General features: G+C 42.2%; 9 protein-coding genes across 9 annotated transcripts; 4 read left to right on the top strand and 5 right to left on the bottom strand.

Annotated features, from left to right (window-relative positions):
• Nucleotides 1-763: 763 nt before the first annotated feature.
• Bfra_012255 (putative oxidase protein) lies at nt 764-2,144 on the top strand (the record flags this gene model as incomplete). The annotated part of the gene is made up of 2 exons (XM_037342572.1): nt 764-962; nt 1,015-2,144. The coding sequence occupies 2 exons, from the start codon at nt 764-766 to the stop codon at nt 2,142-2,144; spliced, it is 1,329 nt and encodes a 442-aa protein (XP_037187556.1).
• Nucleotides 2,145-3,622: 1,478 nt separating this feature from the next.
• On the top strand, nt 3,623-3,991 carry Bfra_012253 (uncharacterized protein; the record flags this gene model as incomplete). The annotated part of the gene is made up of 1 exon (XM_037342571.1): nt 3,623-3,991. One exon carries the CDS (start codon nt 3,623-3,625, stop codon nt 3,989-3,991), a length of 369 nt encoding a protein of 122 aa, XP_037187555.1.
• A 462-nt stretch (nt 3,992-4,453) lies between these two features.
• Nucleotides 4,454-5,040, bottom strand: Bfra_012252 (uncharacterized protein; the record flags this gene model as incomplete). The annotated part of the gene is made up of 2 exons (XM_037342570.1): nt 4,454-4,649; nt 4,949-5,040. The coding sequence occupies 2 exons, from the start codon at nt 5,038-5,040 to the stop codon at nt 4,454-4,456; spliced, it is 288 nt and encodes a 95-aa protein (XP_037187554.1).
• Nucleotides 5,041-5,308: 268 nt separating this feature from the next.
• On the bottom strand, nt 5,309-5,737 carry Bfra_012251 (uncharacterized protein; the record flags this gene model as incomplete). The annotated part of the gene is made up of 2 exons (XM_037342569.1): nt 5,309-5,558; nt 5,619-5,737. The coding sequence occupies 2 exons, from the start codon at nt 5,735-5,737 to the stop codon at nt 5,309-5,311; spliced, it is 369 nt and encodes a 122-aa protein (XP_037187553.1).
• Nucleotides 5,738-5,915: 178 nt separating this feature from the next.
• On the bottom strand, nt 5,916-6,154 carry Bfra_012250 (uncharacterized protein; the record flags this gene model as incomplete). Its single annotated transcript, XM_037342568.1, has 2 exons — nt 5,916-6,067; nt 6,103-6,154. 2 exons carry the CDS (start codon nt 6,152-6,154, stop codon nt 5,916-5,918), a joined length of 204 nt encoding a protein of 67 aa, XP_037187552.1.
• A 336-nt stretch (nt 6,155-6,490) lies between these two features.
• Bfra_012249 (uncharacterized protein) lies at nt 6,491-7,344 on the bottom strand (the record flags this gene model as incomplete). The annotated part of the gene is made up of 3 exons (XM_037342567.1): nt 6,491-6,631; nt 6,693-7,109; nt 7,162-7,344. 3 exons carry the CDS (start codon nt 7,342-7,344, stop codon nt 6,491-6,493), a joined length of 741 nt encoding a protein of 246 aa, XP_037187551.1.
• Nucleotides 7,345-10,225: 2,881 nt separating this feature from the next.
• Nucleotides 10,226-11,418, top strand: Bfra_012248 (putative bax inhibitor family protein; the record flags this gene model as incomplete). Its single annotated transcript, XM_037342566.1, has 3 exons — nt 10,226-10,522; nt 10,609-10,847; nt 10,932-11,418. 3 exons carry the CDS (start codon nt 10,226-10,228, stop codon nt 11,416-11,418), a joined length of 1,023 nt encoding a protein of 340 aa, XP_037187550.1.
• Nucleotides 11,419-12,893: 1,475 nt separating this feature from the next.
• Bfra_012247 (putative cyclic nucleotide-binding domain-containing protein) lies at nt 12,894-15,827 on the bottom strand (the record flags this gene model as incomplete). The annotated part of the gene is made up of 2 exons (XM_037342565.1): nt 12,894-13,340; nt 13,395-15,827. The coding sequence occupies 2 exons, from the start codon at nt 15,825-15,827 to the stop codon at nt 12,894-12,896; spliced, it is 2,880 nt and encodes a 959-aa protein (XP_037187549.1).
• A 3,605-nt stretch (nt 15,828-19,432) lies between these two features.
• Bfra_012246 (putative peptide methionine sulfoxide reductase protein) lies at nt 19,433-20,320 on the top strand. The gene is made up of 2 exons (XM_037342564.1): nt 19,433-19,764; nt 19,828-20,320. The coding sequence occupies exons 1-2, from the start codon at nt 19,500-19,502 to the stop codon at nt 20,178-20,180; spliced, it is 618 nt and encodes a 205-aa protein (XP_037187548.1). The 5' UTR covers nt 19,433-19,499; the 3' UTR covers nt 20,181-20,320.
• The last annotated feature ends 558 nt before the right edge of the window (nt 20,321-20,878 follow it).

The raw sequence follows: 20,878 nt of genomic DNA, 5'->3' as shown, positions 1-20,878 counted from the left end.
AGGTGGAGAATTCAAGAAATAGAGTAATGTGGAGTCAAGTTCATTGGTGCTTCAAAAGTAGACGAATAGTGTTTATGACCATTGGGGTGTGAGTTTATCTGCGCTCGGTCATAGTCACATAATTTACTGGTTATCTTGTACACATTTTACTATAGCTACGCCTAATATTGTAAACCTACCCAAGTAATGTTACATCCAATGGGCGTACCATATCTCTTAATATTTCCCATCTTTCGATACGTAACCCAAGTAATGAATATCCTCGACCCGCAAGACTGAAGCAGTTAAAGACACTGGGGAACAATGCCCCTAAACTCCCTATCTGCGAGATCAATCTTATAAGATTTGTTCCCTGACGGAAAGATTGCCTACTAGAGTAACCTAGGGCCTATGCTTGTTGACCTAATGCTTGTCAATGAAGGCACTGCCGATCACTTCAAAGTCTGTTGTCGATCCAAATACCGCTCATGTGTCTCATCAAAGCCCTGAGGAGTATTTGAGCAATTTTGATTTCCACTCTTGCTCGACTATAACTTCCAAGTAGAATATAATGGATATCCGCGTACACATACCCTTGCTTCCCCGTCGTATCCTCCGGGTTAGGCTAGCTATTCGAAGTTTCGAACGATGTCACTAGCCAGTGGAAAATATCCTATTTCATGATATGTCATGAGTTTCTCATCTAACATTCAATTGTAAAAGATTTGTTACATTTCGTCGTGTCAATCGTTCCACTTCACAGTCACTCCTTTAACATTTGAAGATGAAGTTTTCGTCGTTCATTCTTTACTTTCCGCTTTTGTGTACGAGTGCCCTGGCATTTCCAACTCTAAATGCTTCGCCAAAATCTTTTGAGAGAGCCCCGGGAGACAGCTGGTACGAGAATTTGAAGAGACAAGTTGAGAATCACCCGGAAGTCAAAAAAAGATTGTTGGTTGATTTTTTGACCACTCCCATCGATGGTAATACCACAAACCTAGATTTCTATTTTGAACATCACTAACAATAAGATAGTCACTGGAGACCATGTATTTGTTCCACCTGACTTCGACAATGGGGACCAGCGAGGCCCATGTCCAGGATTGAATATGCTCGCAAACCATGACTACATTCCTCACAATGGTGTCGCTTCAATGGTAGAGATCATCGCTGGTGTAAATTCCGTATTCGGAATGGGAATCGAGCTCATCACCGTCCTGGCTGTAATGGGAACGGTCGGTGTCGGCGACCCTATCTCACTAAATCCCGGGTTTTCGATTGGAGGCTACACTCCGAAAGTCTCTAACATTCTTGATAATCTTGACGGTCTTTTGGGAACACCTCGTGGTCTTGACAGCTCTCACAATTGGATCGAAGCAGATTCCTCGAATACCCGAGACGACTTGTATGTGACAGGAGACGCATCAACAATGAACATGACTCTGTTCTTACAAGTCGCCAATGGATCCGATTCTGAAGTCATCACAATGGAAGATATTGGAAAACGCGCTGCCGAACGTCTCGAAGTCAGCATAGCTACCAACCCTTATTTTTACTACGGACCCTACACCGGCATGATTGCACGAAATGCTGGATATGCATTCTCTGGTCGCCTTTTGAGTAACCACACCACCGAGAATCCGGACGGAATTATGACTCAAGGATTAATGCGCACCATGTTCGGCGTTTACTCTGAGAATGGAACATATGTATACAAGAAAGGCTGTGAGCAAATACCCTCCAATTGGTACCGCATCCCTGTCGACTACGGATTAGTACAACTCAACCTGGATATTGTTGCTTGGATGGTAGCAAACCCAACACTAGCAAGTGTTGGAGGCAATACCGGTAAAGTAAATACTTTCACAGGTCTTGATATCAGTAATGTCACCGGTGGCGTTCTCAATGTCGAGACCCTTTTGGAGGGCAATAATTTGATGTGCTTTGCCCTTGAAGTTGTCAAGACATTTGGGCCCAATTCTCTTTCGCCTTTGTTTGCTACAGTCGCCGTACCCTTGCAATTATTGACCGATGCTCTTGATACATCAATCTTGGATCTCGCTGGGTGTCCAGCCTTTGCCGATTTAAGTATGGATGGAAAATCATTGTTTGAAGGACTTCAGGATACTTATCCAGGCGCTGCGAAAAGTGGTGTCGCGTTTTAAGGGGTAGAAAGCTGTATTTTAGGGGCTTGGTGCTTGGACATCATTGTTATAATTATAATCTTAATAGCTGCAGCATTGTATAACCGTTTGATTTCTAGAAACGCAGTGCAATCTATCTTCATTCTTGGAACTATAGGATTTCTTTGATGTTCCAAAATGAGGCCTTGCAATTTGCTTAATGTAGGCCGATTCTATCCTATCTTGTGCAGTCCATAATGTTGTTGCAATGTCAGGGCCCAATCTTCCATCTAGGTTGCGGGACCGCAGTTATGACAGTTACAAATAAAGCAAGTAAATTGCATTAATTATATCGTATTCTTCCCTTATCTTTGGTCCTTAGCAATTCTCTTAAAAGATATTTCAAACATAGCAAACACATGGCAGTGTCAAGTACAAAACTAGTGCTTTCAATTAGTTTTTCAATAGGATCTCTGTAAAATCTACTCATCACAAGATCCCAGGACTCAGAGGGACTCATTCTTAATAGATTTGTAAGACAAATTCTATCGATATAACATTTTTTCTGTGGGTTCGACTCTGCAATCATCGCACGTGATAGTGGAATCCTACAAACTTGCCAAATTCTGGTACGAGGGCTTGGGATGAGATAAGGAGCGACCCGCTTCAAAAACTTAGCTTGGCACTCGTAAACGGTCTATATACTGCCATCCTCTTAACGTACTTTACTAGCCTTAATGGTGCGCATCTTAGTCACGTGCCTATGCACATGCGACTCCTTACCCACAAGTTCTTTAGTCGAGAAACATGTCCAATGGCAATAAAGTTGTATAGTTGTATACCGACAGATGATTTGTTTATTGAACTATTGAAAAAAAGTATGTTGCATCCTCTCAAGTACGTACTGTAGTTCTTCAACTCTAACACTTAGTTGAAATAAGCGCCCACAAGTATAAGCGCGACATGTTGGAATCACTCGTCTAATCCTGACGTTGAATTGCATGGCGATGAATGCGCTTGCAGCGATGCGTGCTTTCAAAAGAGTGGCGTTTAAGCATAATTTAGAGGGAAACTTTAAATTAACATATTCACCACTCAGTATAATGAGAAATGGGCTCCGAATTTCGGACCCTTTCATACATATCTCAGAAGGATCCGAATCCATCCACCGCTGTTAAGGACATAGCCGAGACCCTAAAAACGACATGTACGCGCCGACGAGGTAATGCTATGTTTAGATGCATTTTTATTCGAATTAGTTACACTGTGAGGCTGGGGTTGGACAAGCCGTGAAATTATCTCGGTCTTCACTTTGCTCGCGATCGGTGTGGGATGAAATGAACATATATAGGAGGGAGAAGTACCTTGAATATCGCTCCATTATCAGCTCAACTTTAAACATCTTTTAACAAAGCAAGAACTATCTCGTTCTCTATCTGCAAGTCTCAAATTTACAACTTACAACTACAATAGTACCATATTTTCGAAACACTATCTAACACCCCACTAAAACCACCAATATGAGATTCACTACCCCCACCATCTCCATCTTACTCTCCGGATTCTTCTCCAGCCTCGCCATCGCAGATAGTAGCACGTGTAGCAGCATCTGCGCTCACAACAACGACCCCGGTCTCTGGACTGATGCTCACGTTCCTTCTGCCCAAGTAGACTCCATCCTCACTAACGGTGGTGGGTGTGTAAAAGGCAGTGTACAAGGTCACATGTGCATTGCGATTATTGGATCTGAGGAAGATGCCAGCACCGTCGCAGGCTGTCTCGAGCAGATGGCTGCCCAGTGGCAGAGTTATACTGATAATTGGTACTTGTGGAGCTCAATTACTTGTGCTTCTGAGAGTTCGACTGGCATTATTTCTATCACGGCTTAGGTTGGTGGGAAGATGCATTGCAGATATCTTGGGGTTGTTTAGATGAGCATGTGGTCTGGTTGCAGATCGGGAACAAGATCGTTATTTTCATTTCTTTTGGTGGGTTATATGTTTAGATGGAACCTTGGAATAGAGATCGCAGGGCACATATCTGTACAAATTGTTGTGTATGAAATCACAGACTAGGAGAATAGGATGAAGAGGATTCAGGGGAATTGAGAGTTAAAGGAGTTTCATAGATAAATAAAAAATTATGTTTGAAACCCTTTGACTTGTGAACGGAAAGTGACAGATGTTCTGAGGAAGCTGGATCCAAAAGTAGCTTCAACGCTGCCTATGGTTTGTTTACAAGACTCGTAAACTCGCACCGCAACTAAGTCGAAACTTGTCCAGTACTAACAAATTGAATCTGTAATTTCGTCCATTTGATTCCATAGCAGCTTTCCATTCTCTCTTTTCTATTCAAAGATCTTCTCCTGCCCTCGATGCATCGCCATAATTCAAAATACAAAACCACCCTCGTGCCTCGATTGCCAAGTTTCCGTATGCTCCACAAATCCCGAACCAACAAACGTGCAATGAAATACAGAACCAAACATCTTCAACATCGATCGTCACTCTCGAAATTATACCACTATCGAGATTATTATCCTCAGGACTAGACCTTTGTCTCAGAATTCCGCATGTTCCGGCGAGCGAGGAACCAAAACGAAACATGGGGTCTCCTTTTTTTCGTGGCCGCGGGCACAAGTCCGATCGGCCCGGACCGGAATCGCGCAAAGGTTAAATCCTTAGGCAAATAGTCTCGAAGCCAATGTTGTGGTATAGTGAGTAGCATAAGAAGAATACAATCCATGTCCTCTGGAAGGTTTCGTTCTATCTTTTCAGTTGGGCTCGTTTTCATGAAAGGTTGCACAGTCGAGTCTACCGCGTTTATTAACTTCGCCCAACAAGTACTATCTTTTGAAAATGATTTTGGTGACAGGGAGATTTCCATAACGCCCAATGTTTCCCACGAGAAATAGATGAGCTGATAGAGATTGATGCATTATTGATTTTCAATGATGGGTTCATTTGAATAGCGTTTCCTCCAAATTTTGTCTACAATATTCCATGTTTCTTGTTTAACATTCTCCCCCTCAAAAGAGTTCTGCTCGAATAATGCAATGTTAAGCTCATCAACGATGTCTAGACAAAAATTAGAATGAAAAAAACTACGGAACTTCTTCAACGAAAGGTATAAGAAGCGGCCCCACGAAGCCATGAAAATGATATGGATACTGATTGTGAGGTGAGCCAACAGTTCTCCCAACAGCATCATCCCAAGATCTTAGAATTATCAGAATCTTCTGATGAAGGATCGACAATCTCATATTTGTCAACGTAAAACCAGGGAGGATCCGGAAGACTGTCCTTGTCCAATGTCCAATTAGAAACCCATGAAGGAAGACTCTTGGTCTTCAAAGTTGGGTCTTTGACTTCCGAATGATAAAGCACTTCCCATAATCGAGGAGGTATCACTGAAAAGACTACATATCGAACTGCACTCACAAAGACTGCGTTCGCGCTCTTTGCATAATCAATTATCGGAATATTGATCTCTTTGGATTTTAGATATTCGAACTACTCAGCAATGCTCATCATGAATTTTTTTGCTTGAATAGTTCCAAAAAGTTGATCGATTTGGGGCGTGGAACTACCAAGATAGACGACTGTTTGTCGTGCATTACGATAAATTTGGGCCATTAGAGCAACCTGCTGGTTAAGCTCTGGTTACAGTATTCTTCTGATTGATGCAAATCAAGTCAACCCATAATCGGAATGGTTGCGTTTCATTACGTCAAGCCTTCAATGAAGCTGTCAAATTTATAGTTATACAAAACTGATGGCCATTAATATACATATTTTTGGTCTCCTTTGGATTTCACCAAACATAGGAGAGTGTAGTATATGTACTGTTGTAGATACCCATGTGTATTGCTTGAAAAGTGGTATGTATGACGCTGCAGCATATATCGGAGGTAGCGTGTCCAGGATGGAGGAGTATAAGATGAATAGAACCAGACATTTCGAGGTCTTTATGCTCATAGATATTGTTATTAAATGCTAACCATTTCGAGAATCCGGAGCCTTTGAGGTGAGAATTGGTGTTGCTACATCCATTTTTCAAGGAAGATTGCGATGCTTGAAGTTGCAAGATGTAAGGTTGTGACCCATCTACTCGGCGCAGACAATACATGCTGACCAGAGCTCTTTGTGGACGAATAAAGCGACACACCAAATCGCTCAAACAAAGTCATACCTTGGGAACATTCATATTTTTGTACTTTATTTGATGATAATTGGCATTCAAGTATATGATACATGATATAGGATATATAATATATATACCTATGTATGTATATTTGAAACATTGTAGATTTTGTATGTCCCGCCCGGGGTTTCGTCCTGCGGGACTCAAACCGGCAGTATCTTCTGCCTGCTTGGTCAAATCTCAGTCTAATGGGAGATATCCTTCTTTAAAAACACAGCATTCCAATACCAGGATTTTCCTGTTGGATCAACTTTTGGGCCAAACAAGTTTTCCACATTTTTGTAAACTTTGTAACCTCTTCTTTCATACCAATCTTGGTTGGAAAACTAGGTGAAGGTTAGAACAATGCAAATATCTTATCTCCGCAATTCATTCAGATATATTTACCGGAGGAATGACCAAGTCAAGAGCTTTATATTTTTCCTCTCTTTCTGGGTCGACTTTATTAATCGCATTCATACCTAGAGTCTTGGCACACAATGGTTCAGAAATGGCTATATTCTCGATTGTATCTATGGCTGTCTTTCCTAGCCCAGTTCCTTGAAGAGCTCGCGAGACGTAAAAAATGGATATCCAGTAGAACCCTTCTGTCTTTGGAACATATCCGAGATTCAAATAATTTTCGGACGGAGGACCTAAACAGATGTGCCCAATCGGAATGAAAGTTCTCTGAGGTGAGGGAATGTCCCGAAGTATACCTCCAAAGAAATTCGCAGAGTCAACTAGAGGCTCTTTCTCTTGGGGATACATCTCAGAATGTTTGAGTAGCTTGGCATTCTTTTCGGGATCAGAATCCGCAAGCACCTGGATAATTTAGAACTCGGAAAGTGAAATCGATTTGGGGAAGAATATTTACAATCCATTGATTATTGAGCTTTCCGCTTTCTTGAGCTTTCCTCCATGATTCAACGCATTCAGAATCCCATCCGCAAGCGATGCGTTGTTGTACTAGTCGCTCAACATGTTCAGGAGAGGTGGGATCCCAAGGGATTAGCACAATTTGAGCTTTTGAGGAGTTGGTGGGGTCGATTAAAGCCATCTTGAATATCTAAAACATTGCAGAATTGAAAGGGTTGGTAAAAGTATTCATACTTATAAGGTTTCCGCGAAGCCAACTGTTAGACCATATTCTGATATCCGAGGATGATGACTGGCCAGGTCAGGAGATCGAAGACCGCCTTTTGAATAGAATACGACGACAGGTAGTCTCCAACCAAGGGTTAAAGGGCGTGAGAAGACATGAGGGATTTTGTTGCAGGATTTTCTTATCTAGACAGAAGTCTTTAGCTGGCTGCCGTCGCATCGAGACTTTAGCCTTGCTCAATATCTATGGGATATTTCGAAAATTTACATAAGACCTAGCTAGGTATTTATCACGATGTCCCACTTGATAGTTTTCTTCTCTTCTTTCATGTGGACTCACTCGCCGCTATGCTGTTATTCACCCCACATCTAAAGCAGCACCATTTTTTGTACATGAAAGTTGGCGGGGAGGGGCCCGCTTCGCTTCTACCTACACTAGTTTTGACATTCAGTACATATTTTTAAACAAGCACACTCCTCCATCAAAATCAGCCAAATTGGCTTGAAAGTGATCAAGGCCTGATAGTTCAGTGGTAGAATTCTTGCTTTGGGTTTAACATCTAAAATGTAAGAGGTCTCCGGTTCGATCCCGGATTAGGCCCTTTCTTTTGCACCTTTTTGAGAGGACGTGTCGAGAATTTTATGGTTCTTTGTACGTTTTGATGAGGGAGATTGTGAGGACTTTTTTTTTTGCATATTTTTTGCATGGTGTTTTGGAAAATGTTCTGACCAACTCATACGAACTGGAATCTGTTTAAAGTAGTCAGTTTCCGTAGTGATGGCACTATGGCCTAATTGGTACTTACGTCAATTCGTAAGGTGATTACACCTCACAAAGGGCACAACCTTTATTATTCTAGCTTTCTTTAGTCAAAAAAACAACACAATGGACTATACCCATAATTCAACTAATTCACTTCCCACTGTGACCATATTTTAACAGAATCTGTCTATTATTATTGTTATTTACGTAGCATTTATGTATCGGCTTGTGAATCTGCTCAACTGTTTAACAAAAATGAACAGGCACATCACGTTTTCGAGTCGAGATCATTTGAAGGCTAACTAACTAATTAATTGATTGATTAACATCAAGGCGGTTTGGAAAGAGGGAAATTGTAATTTCAATTCGACTGTGAAAATGAAGCTATTCGCTTATCCATCAAAAATGAAGGGGTTTCTTTATAAGCCCAACGTTACTTAGATTAGATATTGATTTAATTATAAATTTCTATCACAACTTAGAAGAATGTAACTTTTGCAAGTTGGAGATTATATATGTATAGAATTGTCTAATTCCTCACGACTTCAGAACAACATTGCTGGATTACTGAACAAGATCCAAGTGAAATCTTGAGAAGCTTAGTTAGTTAGTGAGCTAAAACTTTGTACATGGGGAAGCAAAGGTTGCGGAGAACTGTGAGCGTGCAGAGTAGGCTGGAGCTAAATATTATCAGCAAACTACTCTCCGCTTGGTAGATATAATCATTCTAGCTCGGGATGCGAGAGCTGCTCATTGATTTCTAAGAGCTAAGGATACGGTCTGATATAAGGAAGGGTAGTTGAGCAGAAAACACAAAGTTGCGTTCCGCGATGTAGGGGTAAACACGGAGGGAGAACATGAACAAGATGCTCTATACGATTAGGATACTTCGGAAAAGATTACAGGAATCAAGATTCAACGGGAGATTTGCTGTGACTGAAAATGAATGATTATCAACTCGGGCTAAAGTCCGATATGTTCGCATTACCTCGTGTATAAAATAGTGCGGTGAAGTGATTCGCCATGTCCGAGTAACAATCAATTAATATGGTATGGACGAGATCGCATTGTAACTCAACCGTTGCTCCGGGCTCGAGAAGAAGTCAAATCCCATCAGGCTCAAGCAGTGGCTTGTATGGAGAAGTCCATATTCCTTCTGGTGGGACATCGTCTATTGCCTCCATGCCTGGTTGATCAACTGATGATCAGAAGTTATTGAGATGATTCCGTAAAGCTGTCAGCCATCAAAAGTATGATCAAATAAAGATGATTCGATTGGTCGACCATTTGCGCTCCCTTGCCTTTTCTGCGGCGCCTTAACCAGTCTTTGGTAGATAGCTGCCATGCGGATGTGTGCTCTCATGAAGGTTTCAACATTGAGTTCCCCAAATGTCAATAACCATCGCAGATATAGCTCAATTACATATACCCTTGGATCAAAATCAAGGCCTCGAAGTAAAGTTCTGGATCTTTTGGCACTAAACACTGGCAAAGGGTAGATCAAAATCTTGAGAGATGTAGTACTAAATTCTACATATCTTTGTTCCGAGACTAAGACGGGATGCTTGATCTGAGGTAGTAAAAGAGGCATCATCTACCTCTGATAGTATTTACCCCAGGATTTGAAATCCTGGGAATATGGATGGCCAATTCATAAATTGTCCGACAGCATGCATTCGAAAAGATCAAAAGACCACGATACCTAAGTACTTGCCTCGATACCACGCATTACCTATTCAACGGCGTTGTATGTGTAATTTTAGACCAATTTTGGGTGAAATTCGTCTGAGAATAATTAAATACCATCATACACAAGTAATCATAAACTGACAGCGGCGTCAACGGCGTAGAACATTTATTCCCCGTCCTCGCTTCCAGAGCTTTCTTTCTTTCTTTCTTTACTCATCCCTCTTTTCTCCGGCCCCAAACTCCGGAACGTCATAACCACCACCACACCTAAATAACTTCGCCATCCATAAATAATACAACCTAAACACAACCTAAACACAACCTTTGCATTCAACAACCATTTACCATCTGTCACAATCGATCTTGATCAAAAAATATCACAATTATGGCCTTCACCATGCGCCAACCATTCAAATTAACCAGTTCGCTGGCTATAGCGTCCAAAACTGCCTTTAGATCCGCCCCCGCGCGAGCTTTTCATTCCAGCAAACCTACCACCAGTTTTTTCACATCGCGCACCACATCACCAGTCAGCACACTCGTAAAAGCTAGAAATGCAATTAAGGGCTCGAGAACTTATTTGCAGCCACCGGCGACTGTTGCGAATCCAAATGGAACGCTGATGCAGAAATTGTTGGTCGGTGGTGCGATGTTTGGAGGAACTTTGTTTGCGATCAATATGGTATGATACCTTCTTACCTACTTCTTCTCCACATTCGCTATCTCTTTCATCTTCATATAAGTAAAGAATACTAACAACAACAACAGGTCTTCAACCGCGAAACTCGTGAAGATGGCGGCATGCCCGAATACGAACGCAGTTACCTAAACGATACCTTTATGCACACAGGAATGGGAATTGGAATCATCGGATTATCTGCGCGCGCCATGTTCCAAAGTGGCTTTACTTACAGATTGATGGCGACTAATCCTTGGGTTGTCATGATCGGTGGCATTGCACTCAGTATTGGTACTATGATGGGCACTAGAGCTACAGATCCAAGCAAGTGAGTTTTGCCCCTCATTTCATATTGATATCTAGAATTATGCGACATATATTTGAATGAAGACAGAAAACTAATATTCAATAGCTATGTTCAAAAATACGCACTCTGGACCGGTTTCAACGTAACCCAAGCTGCATTCGTTGCACCCCTCCTCTTCATGGCCCCTCCTGCCATCATCGCCCGCGCTGGTCTCTACACCGTTGCCATGATGGGTAGTATTTCCTTCGTCGGCGCAACCGCCAAGCAAGAAAAATATCTTTACCTCGGTGGACCTCTCTTGGCTGGTGTTGCTCTCGTCGCTGTTTCCGGATTGGCTCCCTTGGTTCTCCCAGCTACCGCAGTCAGAACATTGGCTTTTACCGAAAACATCTGGTTGTGGGGAGGTTTGGCTGTCTTTGGTGGCTTCACACTCTATGACGTACAGAAGATCTTGGCACATGCTAGAATGGCTGAGCGAGGAATGATGAGGAGAGATGCGGTTAATGAGAGTATTTCATTGGAATTAGATTTCCTGAACATCTTCATTAGGATGGTACAGATTTTGATGATGCAGCAAAACAGGAGGAAGTAGAGGAGAAAGAGTTGTACAATGTGAGAGGTTGGGGCAAGGGGGGTTGGAACGAAGACACAATACCGTGGCACTACGTGGTAAAGCAGACGGAGGTTGTCCTAAAAAAACAGCTCTCCTCTTCGAGATTGGATGATAGTTACGAAAGTCTGCGGACTTTTCTGCCTTACACGCTTCTCCTCTCCTTTGGACATGCGCACTTGATGCGTGTGCCATTAACATATATTAATAAAACAAAACAAATGTTAAAATAGTAAATAGTAAAATAGTAAAATACCCATATTCAGTTATTCTGTTATTCAGTTATTCAGTTATTCAGTTAATCATTTATTCATTCGCATTGTATCTTTGAAAACATCGAAATGATTCGACAGATTGGAGTGCTTTGAGTAGATCAATGAGAGTTACCTACCTAAGCACTTTAAGTTTTCCCAATATACATTCATAGATTGAACGCCTTCAACTACCTACCTACCTATCTGCATAGAAAGCACATCACATCTCTCCCTCCCTCCCTCCCCCTCTCTCTCTCTTCTAGTACCATAAACCAATCACGATTCATCACACAAATCACATCCAGCCCATCCACAAAAATCCCAAAGCCACCGCAAAATTCCAAAATAACTCCGTCCCCAGCCAGCTAGTCATGTATCATGCATACCTACCTAATGAACAATGCAATAGTAGATATGCACCTAGGTAGATAGATGTAGATGAGGAAATTCTATACATGCCTGGGTATGCTCGCATCTATTCATCTCTATTCACCTCCTTGTGCGCTTCTATCATATCATATCATGACATCTTATCATCTCATTTCACCTCATATCATTTCACCTCTCTCATCTATTTTCATCTCAAATCATGTATCATTTCGTTTTGTCCTATAGAACAAGACCAGATCCGATCATATGACATCAGATGTAGACCCGATAATATCAAGTATAGACCCCTTTCCTCTCTCCCCCTCTTCGCACTTCTCAACTCAACCCTTCTCATCCTATGCCATCCATCCCATGCCAACCCTTCTTTCCCCTACCATCCAACTCCTATTTCCACAACCTACGATTTCCATTTCCGTTTCCGTTTCCGCAACGTTATACATACATCCATACACCCATCCATACATACAAGAAACACAAAACACAAAAAAGTAATGATAAAAAAATCTAAAAACCGCGCCAATCCGTTCATTCATCGATACATACATACATACAAATATGCGAACAAACCAACAAACCAACATACATACACCACCACCGTCAAAACAACAAAAAGAGCGCGTTCGTTTCGACCAAAAAATGACCTCTGGATTGGTCCTAACAAGCGATTCATGTGGATAAACTGAATAAAAACTCCGTCCATGCATGCAAATATGTCATATTCTCGAGAGTATGCATATAAAAATCGACATCGATGAAAAATCCCACTGTTTCCTTTTCTCCATGTTCTGTTAAACCCTTTCTCGTCAAGATCCATCATCGTAAGCCAACGTCCGGTCCACTCCTCTTCTCAACCCAAAAGACCAAATCTCCCCTTCCCTTCCGTACACTTAAATTTCTAGGCATCACTGCCCCCCTCAAACCTCTCCTCCCTACAGTCTCCCTCCTCCCACTCTGACTCCATCTCGACTTCCATTTTTCGATTCCTCCTGCATCCAGCCACCCCTTCAAATTCTTACACTGACTTACGTCAAAGATTTCTAACTTACTACAACCTTCTACTACAGCTTCCACCCCTACCCCCGTAACTCTCACACACCCTCTTACAGAAAGTTCTTTGAGTTCGAGAAGATGGAGACCGATAGATCGAAGCGATGAATCTGAGACTGCCGAGCCGCAAAATGAGAGTTTGAGGGATTGGAGTTGGGGGCAACCAAGACTTAGAACTTCGGTTGCGGTGTCCGAGAGGGCGCAACAGAATGACTAGATATGACTATTAGTGAAAACATTTTAGGGGGTCGCGAAAGCTCAAAATACCAAATCTAGTTCCTTTAACCCCTTCGCCGCGTTCGTCAAATAAACAATAGCATTATCCGTCAAATAAGTACAATCCGCCAAAATTAACTTTTCCAACTTTGCAAATTTATAAATGCTCCAATGTTGAAATCCACTATCTGTAATCGTTGTACATCTCGTCAGATCAATACTCTGTAGCCTCTGGTGTGCATGAACAGCCAGATGCGCCATCGATCGATCAGTGACATGTTTACAATATGATAAAGTAAGACGTTTGAGCTTTGGGCATCCGACTACAGTCCCAACCGGTGGGACGAAAGTTGCAGCTTTTTGACGAAGAGAGGCTTGAGGGGCAATGGGCTCGGTTACAACCCAGCCAACGATACGGGCCAGGAGATTATCGGATACTTTGCGGCAATTAGAAAGGTCTATTTCTTCGAGCTCTTTAGCGCTGTTGGCCATTTCCAAGACGGCGTTGGCAGTTACGTCCCAGGCTGACTTCATTTTCCAGATTTGAATATTGGGGCCACATTGGGAGTAAATTGCAGCAAATCCTTCATCAGTTATATGGAAACAGTTGCTGATGTTGATGCTACGGGCACGACGGCCAACAAATGGACAGATGCATTCGATCAGTGCTTTGTTGGTCATTTTGCGGTTATAGAGTGATAGATCAAGATTTTGACAAACGTTTGGTGAGGTACTTAGGAGAGTTGACCAATGGAGAGATACGAGGCGTAATCTCATCAAATGATAGATGTCTAAATATGAGAAAATGTGGATCAAAATTGCATCCGGTAGTATTCCCTGACTAAATTGACTTGGACGCCGCTCGAAAATCTTAGGTCTTTTTGGCCGAAAAGCTGATTCTGGGGGGGTGATTGCATGTGATAATTTTGCAGGTGTGGGTGTTTGAGATCTAGATCTGGTTCTTGGGCCAGAAGATCTATCATCTGGTGGTGGCGTCTCAGGAGCAGGCGGTGCCCACGAACCTCTTCGGGATCTCGCCCTCATATTGTCCATATCTACACTGAGGAATGGATCTGGGTCTATAGGTTCCATCACCCCACTATCCTCAACACGAATAGGTTTATGAGGACTTGCAGGTTTAGAAGGGGTAAATGTAACTTGTGGCAATGTTTTCCTTCTTTGATGTTTAGGTCGACTGTTATTGATGGTTAAATCATTGATAGTTGGAGATTCGGCATCACTCATTATGATATCTTCGTCTTCGGGTTTTCCAATTCGAGTTTTCGCTGTCAGCTCTACTTGTTTCCGTATATCTGGCGAACATCTTCTCCACAACTCTTCAAGAACTTCTCCACCGATCATCAAACATTCCACAGAAGTGATTGATCGTACAGTGGCTGTTCTCCGGGGAGCTAAAGACAAACTGACAACCTCTCCAAAGTATTGTCCGGCTTTCAGTCTTGGTCTAATGTATGATCCATTTGTGCCTTGAGGCGATAGTCCAGCGTGTCCATTGGAACTTTCATGAATAACTTCCGCCTCACCTCTAACAATAAAGTAAATTTCATTGCCATTTGAACCTTGTACAATGATATCCGTGAACGGTGGGTATGCCTTCGGCGTGGCGCTCAACCCAAGAAAGTGAAGTATTTCTGGCGGCAAAGTTGAGAATAAAGGCAATTCCTTGAGTGTTTTCCTGACATTGACTAATCCACTGCCCAGCGCACTACCAGCCGAAGGATCCTCAATTATGCCTGGACTTGGGGATTTTCGCTTCTTCTTGTTGATGACCACTCCTTTCTCAATGACCCCTACTTCACCAGTAGAAACTTCCCCTGGTGCAGCTTCTCGTGCGATCTTGCCACCTCTAGAAACAAGCTCAGTGGAGACAAGTTTTGGGCCAAACCCGCCTTCCCTTCTTTTCTTATTCAAAATCGTCAATCGTTCCTGTGCCTCTTCCATGATCGCTTGTTCCATTTCTGGAAAGTTTGGAAGCTCAGCTCTCAAATCTTCCTTCTTCAAAACCACCAACAAGCACTTCGTTCTTGCTATAATTGTAGCAGTCCGGGGCACATCCATTAATATTCCAATCTCGCCAAAGAAAGCACCAGGCTTTAATTCTGCGTATGTAGCTTCTCCATCTCGAGATGTGACCGCCACAGCCCCACGTACTAACCAGTACATGGCCTTTGCATCATCTCCTTCAGTCAAAACATGATCGTGAGGCGAATGAACCTGAGGACGAAGATGTTTTCCAATAGCTGCAAGAAAGGAATCGGGAGCTGAAACAAAAAGAGGGAAGGAGCGTATGCGATCAACAAGGTCGAGTGGCATATCTGGAATTGTCGAAGCTGTGAGGGGAGAGGGTCGTACAGGTCGAGCGGGATTGGTTTCGATGTTGAATGATCGGATCAAGGATAACGAGTCTGGAATAGCTGCGCCATGGGCCCTGAAGGAGCCAGCACCCCGTCGACTCCTACTCATGATGTTGTGTGTGTATTTAGCAAGCTACGATCTCGCAGAAGCTCATGTGGGTACCTTGCGGCCTAGTGGCCGTCCTGCATGTAGGTTTGCCAAAGTGGGCAATATCAAAATCGGGGATGATTGATTACTTGGAGCGATTGTCGTTTTGCAATTCGCAGATTCACTGGTTTCGAATACCACACTCGAAGAGGGTTGGGGAATTCGTGGATTGCAGTTCAGGATGTAAATGTTCTCGTGGAGGAATTGCGATATGTACAAGAGATTTAATTCAGATTGAAAATTTCTTTGTCTGCAGATAATATAACGCGTAGAAGTATCGTCGGACAAGTCTGTGATGTATTTGGTCAGCTATTATATACATCGTTAACGGCATTGGATACCTATATGAAAGATATCCAAAAAGCTGGGCGGGCGGACGGCACACGATGTTAGAATAGATGGCTTACTATTGCTTTCCTAGGATCATATAACTGGAGGGGTAAGAAAAGTTACCTTTCTAAGAATCTTTCTTCAATGAAGCTGACAACGCACGAACAAGATGAGAGAGTAGAACATGAGGTAAGAAATAGAAACCATCTACAATCACGGTGAAGGAAAGACAAGATCAATAGGACTTTGAACGAAAGTATAATGCACGGAGCGCTCTATGATCGACGAGCTCTAAAATGGAAATGGAGCATGTATTTGGTTTGGCTCCTAGCACTCAAAGACCCTTAATCACCAATGATTGAGGGGAGAATTCGATTCGACTGGAGGAATTCTAGGTTGGGGATTTGGGACGGTCTCTTCTTTTTTCTGTCCCCCTTTTCTCGCGAAAGACTCTTGATCAGTGAGAAGGGATTACAATAGTGGGTGTATTGATGTATGTATGTATAAGTGTGTGGTTGGAGTGAATGAGAATGAATAATGATACTGGTAGTTTTTTTACTTGATTGCTCTCTTTTGCCTTTTGGTGGGCTGCTACGCGCTATGACGATTTCAATTCGCTTCTTTTTCTCTCTCTCTCCAACCACTTTTATTAGGCCTTTCCGGGGGGTTTACTAGGGACTTGGGTAGAGAGAGAATGATTACATTGTCCATCGTCCATCGTCCATCGTAGAGTGGTAAAAGATTCCTTTGCTACGATGTCGATGTATCATATATCGTACTAGGTAGACAAGAAGCAACGGATTCCCTGCAAAGAGATCAAGATGAACATATTTTCTGTTCGGAGAATTTTCTAATCTTAATTGAACCTAGTGTTTACCTGGGTAGGTAGATGGGTAGTAGATAGGTAGTAGATAGGTGGTAGATAGATAGTAGATAGATAGGTAGGTATCTGTATCTATCTTTATAGAATCAAGGGGAAATCAGAATGTTGAAATGGCAATATCAAAGTGTCCATTCTACCTACCTAGGACCTAGATACTATGTATTTGCATTCTCCTATTGTAACCAGTCTACTTGCTAGATACCTAGTACTCAGTAGTTATGAGGTTAGTACCTTCCAAGGGAGTAGGTCGTACATACAATCTTCGCCTCTTCGCCTCTTCGCCTCTTCGTATAAAAACTCTTCCTTCATGGATCATTTGCCCACTCAGACATACCTAGCTATTCTTCTCACTATCCGCCAGTCAATCTTCAGCTCTGTCGTTTTGTCATCATCCACAATCCCATCATCTCGTCGCCCCATAGGTTTCAAATCCATCTCGCGGTGAGAATATCCAAGAAATGCATTCAGGGGTCTCTTCGTAAGCCAACCCAGGTATCCATGGCTTGTAAGACTTGTAAGCCTAAATCGCTTACCATGCATTCCTCTAACAAAAGCAGATTGACTTCTTCCATCTCATCTTCTAGAAGCTTAAAGTCAGTGGTTCTTCAGCCTTACATATGTATCATTACTCCTGCCGAGGCATGCTACCGGGAATGAATCCATAGAATCCCACCAGATGATACCAAATACATTCATATTTCCAAGGAACTTTTCATGCGTATATCAGGCAAAATAGATCAGAGATGAAATCAAATGATATAATATGATATGATATGATATCTTTTTTTTATTTCTCTCACTTGCATATGTCTGATACCAGTTAGGTAAGATTACATGATACATATAATCGCTAATAGGTGCTTCGGAAGAGACGACGACGACCTTTAAATAATCCATGCTGCATCAATTCACCTATTTTTATTACGGATGTATCTCCAACCGAAAAGGTGCTTGATGGGTGCAACATCAGAAATAGACTTTTTCCTTCATCATCTCCTTGTATCATCAGATGTCAACCATAAGAACCGTTTTGATGTGATACTACTTTAAGATCATGTTCGCATGCGACGCGACATGTAACTTTCATCCCTCATTCATTTCGCCCCCATTCAGCAGTTTCCCGATTTTCGGAAAAGGGGAACTTTAGTTGTGTAAATCGATCTTTTTTCCTTTTGCAATCAACGTTATCTACAGAAAATCCCCGTCTATCATGTCTCAAGAAGCCTGGCACGTACGTAGGTAAAGATCTCTTCCACGCGAAGAGAAATGTTTCAAGCACTCTTGTCAAGCGAACAGCCTATATCCCAATTGGTCTACTACACCTTGTCAAAAATCAAAAGATATTAAAGGAGATCTGCAGGAACTCATAAGGGAAGTTCGATTCGGACCGTCCCTGATATAATGGAGATTATCGTCTCATTCACATTAACATCCGTTTCCGCGAACCTGCGTGCGGGACTCCAATCTATCGCTTCGTTTCATATACTTCGATATCTCTTCCATGAACTCCAATTTTCATTCATACTACAGTAGTATTGTTTCACGGCATGAACAAAAAGGACCAAGCGGAAAGCTACTGCTTGAGTGGAGTCAAGAGAGTTGCAACCGTCATAGCGAGATCGGAGTGAGGCATTTGGCATTTGGAATTCGGCTTTGTGGCGCATCTGTGAGACTTGAGGCATGAAGTCTTCTTCTTCTTCTTCTCCTTCTTCGAAGCGAAGTGTAGATTTCCGAGAGCGAAACGTGGTGTTCACACCTTAAAGTGCGCATCCATCACCTCTATTTTGGTGGTACAATATCTTGACGTATGTGGCTAGAGATGCAAAGAGCTCTTTTGAGCTCCTTTGAGCTTTCATCCTTACCTAGCAGTTCTAGTCTGTTAGAGATTGTCGAGCTTGTGCTCTTCCAGGTATTTTTAATTCCTCATTTGAGGTTATCGTGACCGCAGTTGTCATGTTCAGTCAGATCTCACAGATATTTACTTACAGTCTCTTTGAAATCAGAATCCCATGGCGGTCAACCATAACAGGAAGGTTGCCACAAGATTTGGAATAATTGCGTGCTTGCACAGCTATCAGCATGTGGAATCAATTAAACTTTCCAAGCTTTCCTATTGGACAAAGTCGTGATTTGTCAGATTCGTTGAAGCTTGGGCCAGCTTTTTCTTATTGTTCAACCCCTCCATTGACCATGACGACTTGATACAATTGCCACTTCAGATTTGCTTATATTGATACGTATATCCTCAATTATCTTTGCGCATACCTACAGTACGAATCTTTATACAACAATCATACCACTGAATCCGAATAAACTCCTCAGCACCCATATTAGAGATCTTCAATAATCTCAAATCCTACAATCTGCCTTCCCAACCTATCTCTTTCAAACTTTTCCTCCTCCTCATTTTCCTCACAATAATGGCAGCCATGCCCAATTTCCTCAACCGTCTCATCCGGCCCTTCACATCCTCCTCCTCGCTCTCTGTCACCCCCGCCGCATCACAAGTATCCGTTCCTGAAACCGCGCAAAAATGTACCATTGCCGCAGGTTGTTTCTGGGGCGTCGAACACATGTATCGCAAAGAATTTAGCGGAAAAGGCTTGTACGACGCGCGCGTTGGATATATCGGAGGCGATACCGAGAATCCTAGTTACAGAGCCGTGTGTTCCGGTTCTACTGGACGTATGTTCTCTTTCTCTCATCTTTGTTTTCTCTCATAGTAATTTATACTAATACCCAATTTAGACGCAGAAGCCCTTCAAATCCACTACGATCCTGCACAAATCACTTACCGCCAGTTAATAACCTATTTCTACCGCATGCACGATCCCACAACTTCAAATCAACAAGGTCCAGACAGGGGCTCTCAATATCGATCTGGAATCTTCTACCACAATGAAGAACAAGAGAAAGAAGCGCGGGAAATTACTAAGCAAGTTAATGAGAAATGGTGGAAGGGAGGTGTGGTCACAGAAATTCTGAAGGCGGGAGAGTGGTGGGATGCGGAGGCGTATCATCAGAAGTATCTGGATAATAATCCAGGTGGCTATGAATGTCCAAGTCATTTTGCGAGGAAGTTCCCGCCGTTGGAGGACTAGTTTGTGATGGAGGGAAGCGGAGGGGATTCAACATGATAGATGGTGGAAAGATTGATTGTTTGCGAGAGGAATGCGAATTGAGTGTATTATACTGAAAGATTTTAATTTTGCAACACATACATACTACTTCGTCATCGCAGAATGACTACTTTTTTGAAATATTTGGAAATCTTGTTTTGAACAAGGTATCATGTATGGAAACCACGGTATCGTGGGCACAGGATTTATTTCAATAAAGCAGATTTCGGGATACTTGAAACAAAATAAAAGAAACCGCAACTCGCGTAAATCAAGGAGCACGAGCGAGTAGAATGCATCCTTCTCGGTTCGTCTCCTGCATTCAATACTTAATCATCTTATCGAATAAGTTTGAGGTGCAAGATGCGAAGTGTAAAGTGCTCGAACTCAGATATCGAAATGATACCTACTAGGTAGGTATTTGATAATTCGCACAAGAAGATATATGTATCACTTTGGGATTTTAGTCATTGATTTCCTATTTTTGGTTGGTTTGTTTGTTTGTTTGTTCTATGATATGATATGATATGATATGAATATATAGAATGTGATGGGCTGTGATGAGATAGGATGGGAATATTCCTTGGCCTAAAGTATCTCTCTTACTCTTGCGATTTGTGATATCTGGATTTAGATAATTAGATAGATGAAATTTCTGATATGTTCAGACATCTTGGTAT

This window comes from Botrytis fragariae, assembly GCF_013461495.1.
Source record: "Botrytis fragariae strain BVB16 chromosome Unknown tig00000270, whole genome shotgun sequence".
Classification (NCBI taxonomy): domain Eukaryota; kingdom Fungi; phylum Ascomycota; class Leotiomycetes; order Helotiales; family Sclerotiniaceae; genus Botrytis; species Botrytis fragariae.
This window is presented reverse-complemented; position numbering and strand designations above follow the sequence as displayed.

Coding starts and splice junctions, on each gene's coding strand:
- Bfra_012246 (XM_037342564.1), top strand. CDS start 19,500: ATGGCAGCCATGCCCAATTTCCTCAACCGTCTCATCCGGCCCTTCACA. Junction 19,765..19,827: donor GTGTTCCGGTTCTACTGGAC/GTATGTTCTCTT, acceptor TACCCAATTTAG/ACGCAGAAGCCCTTCAAATC.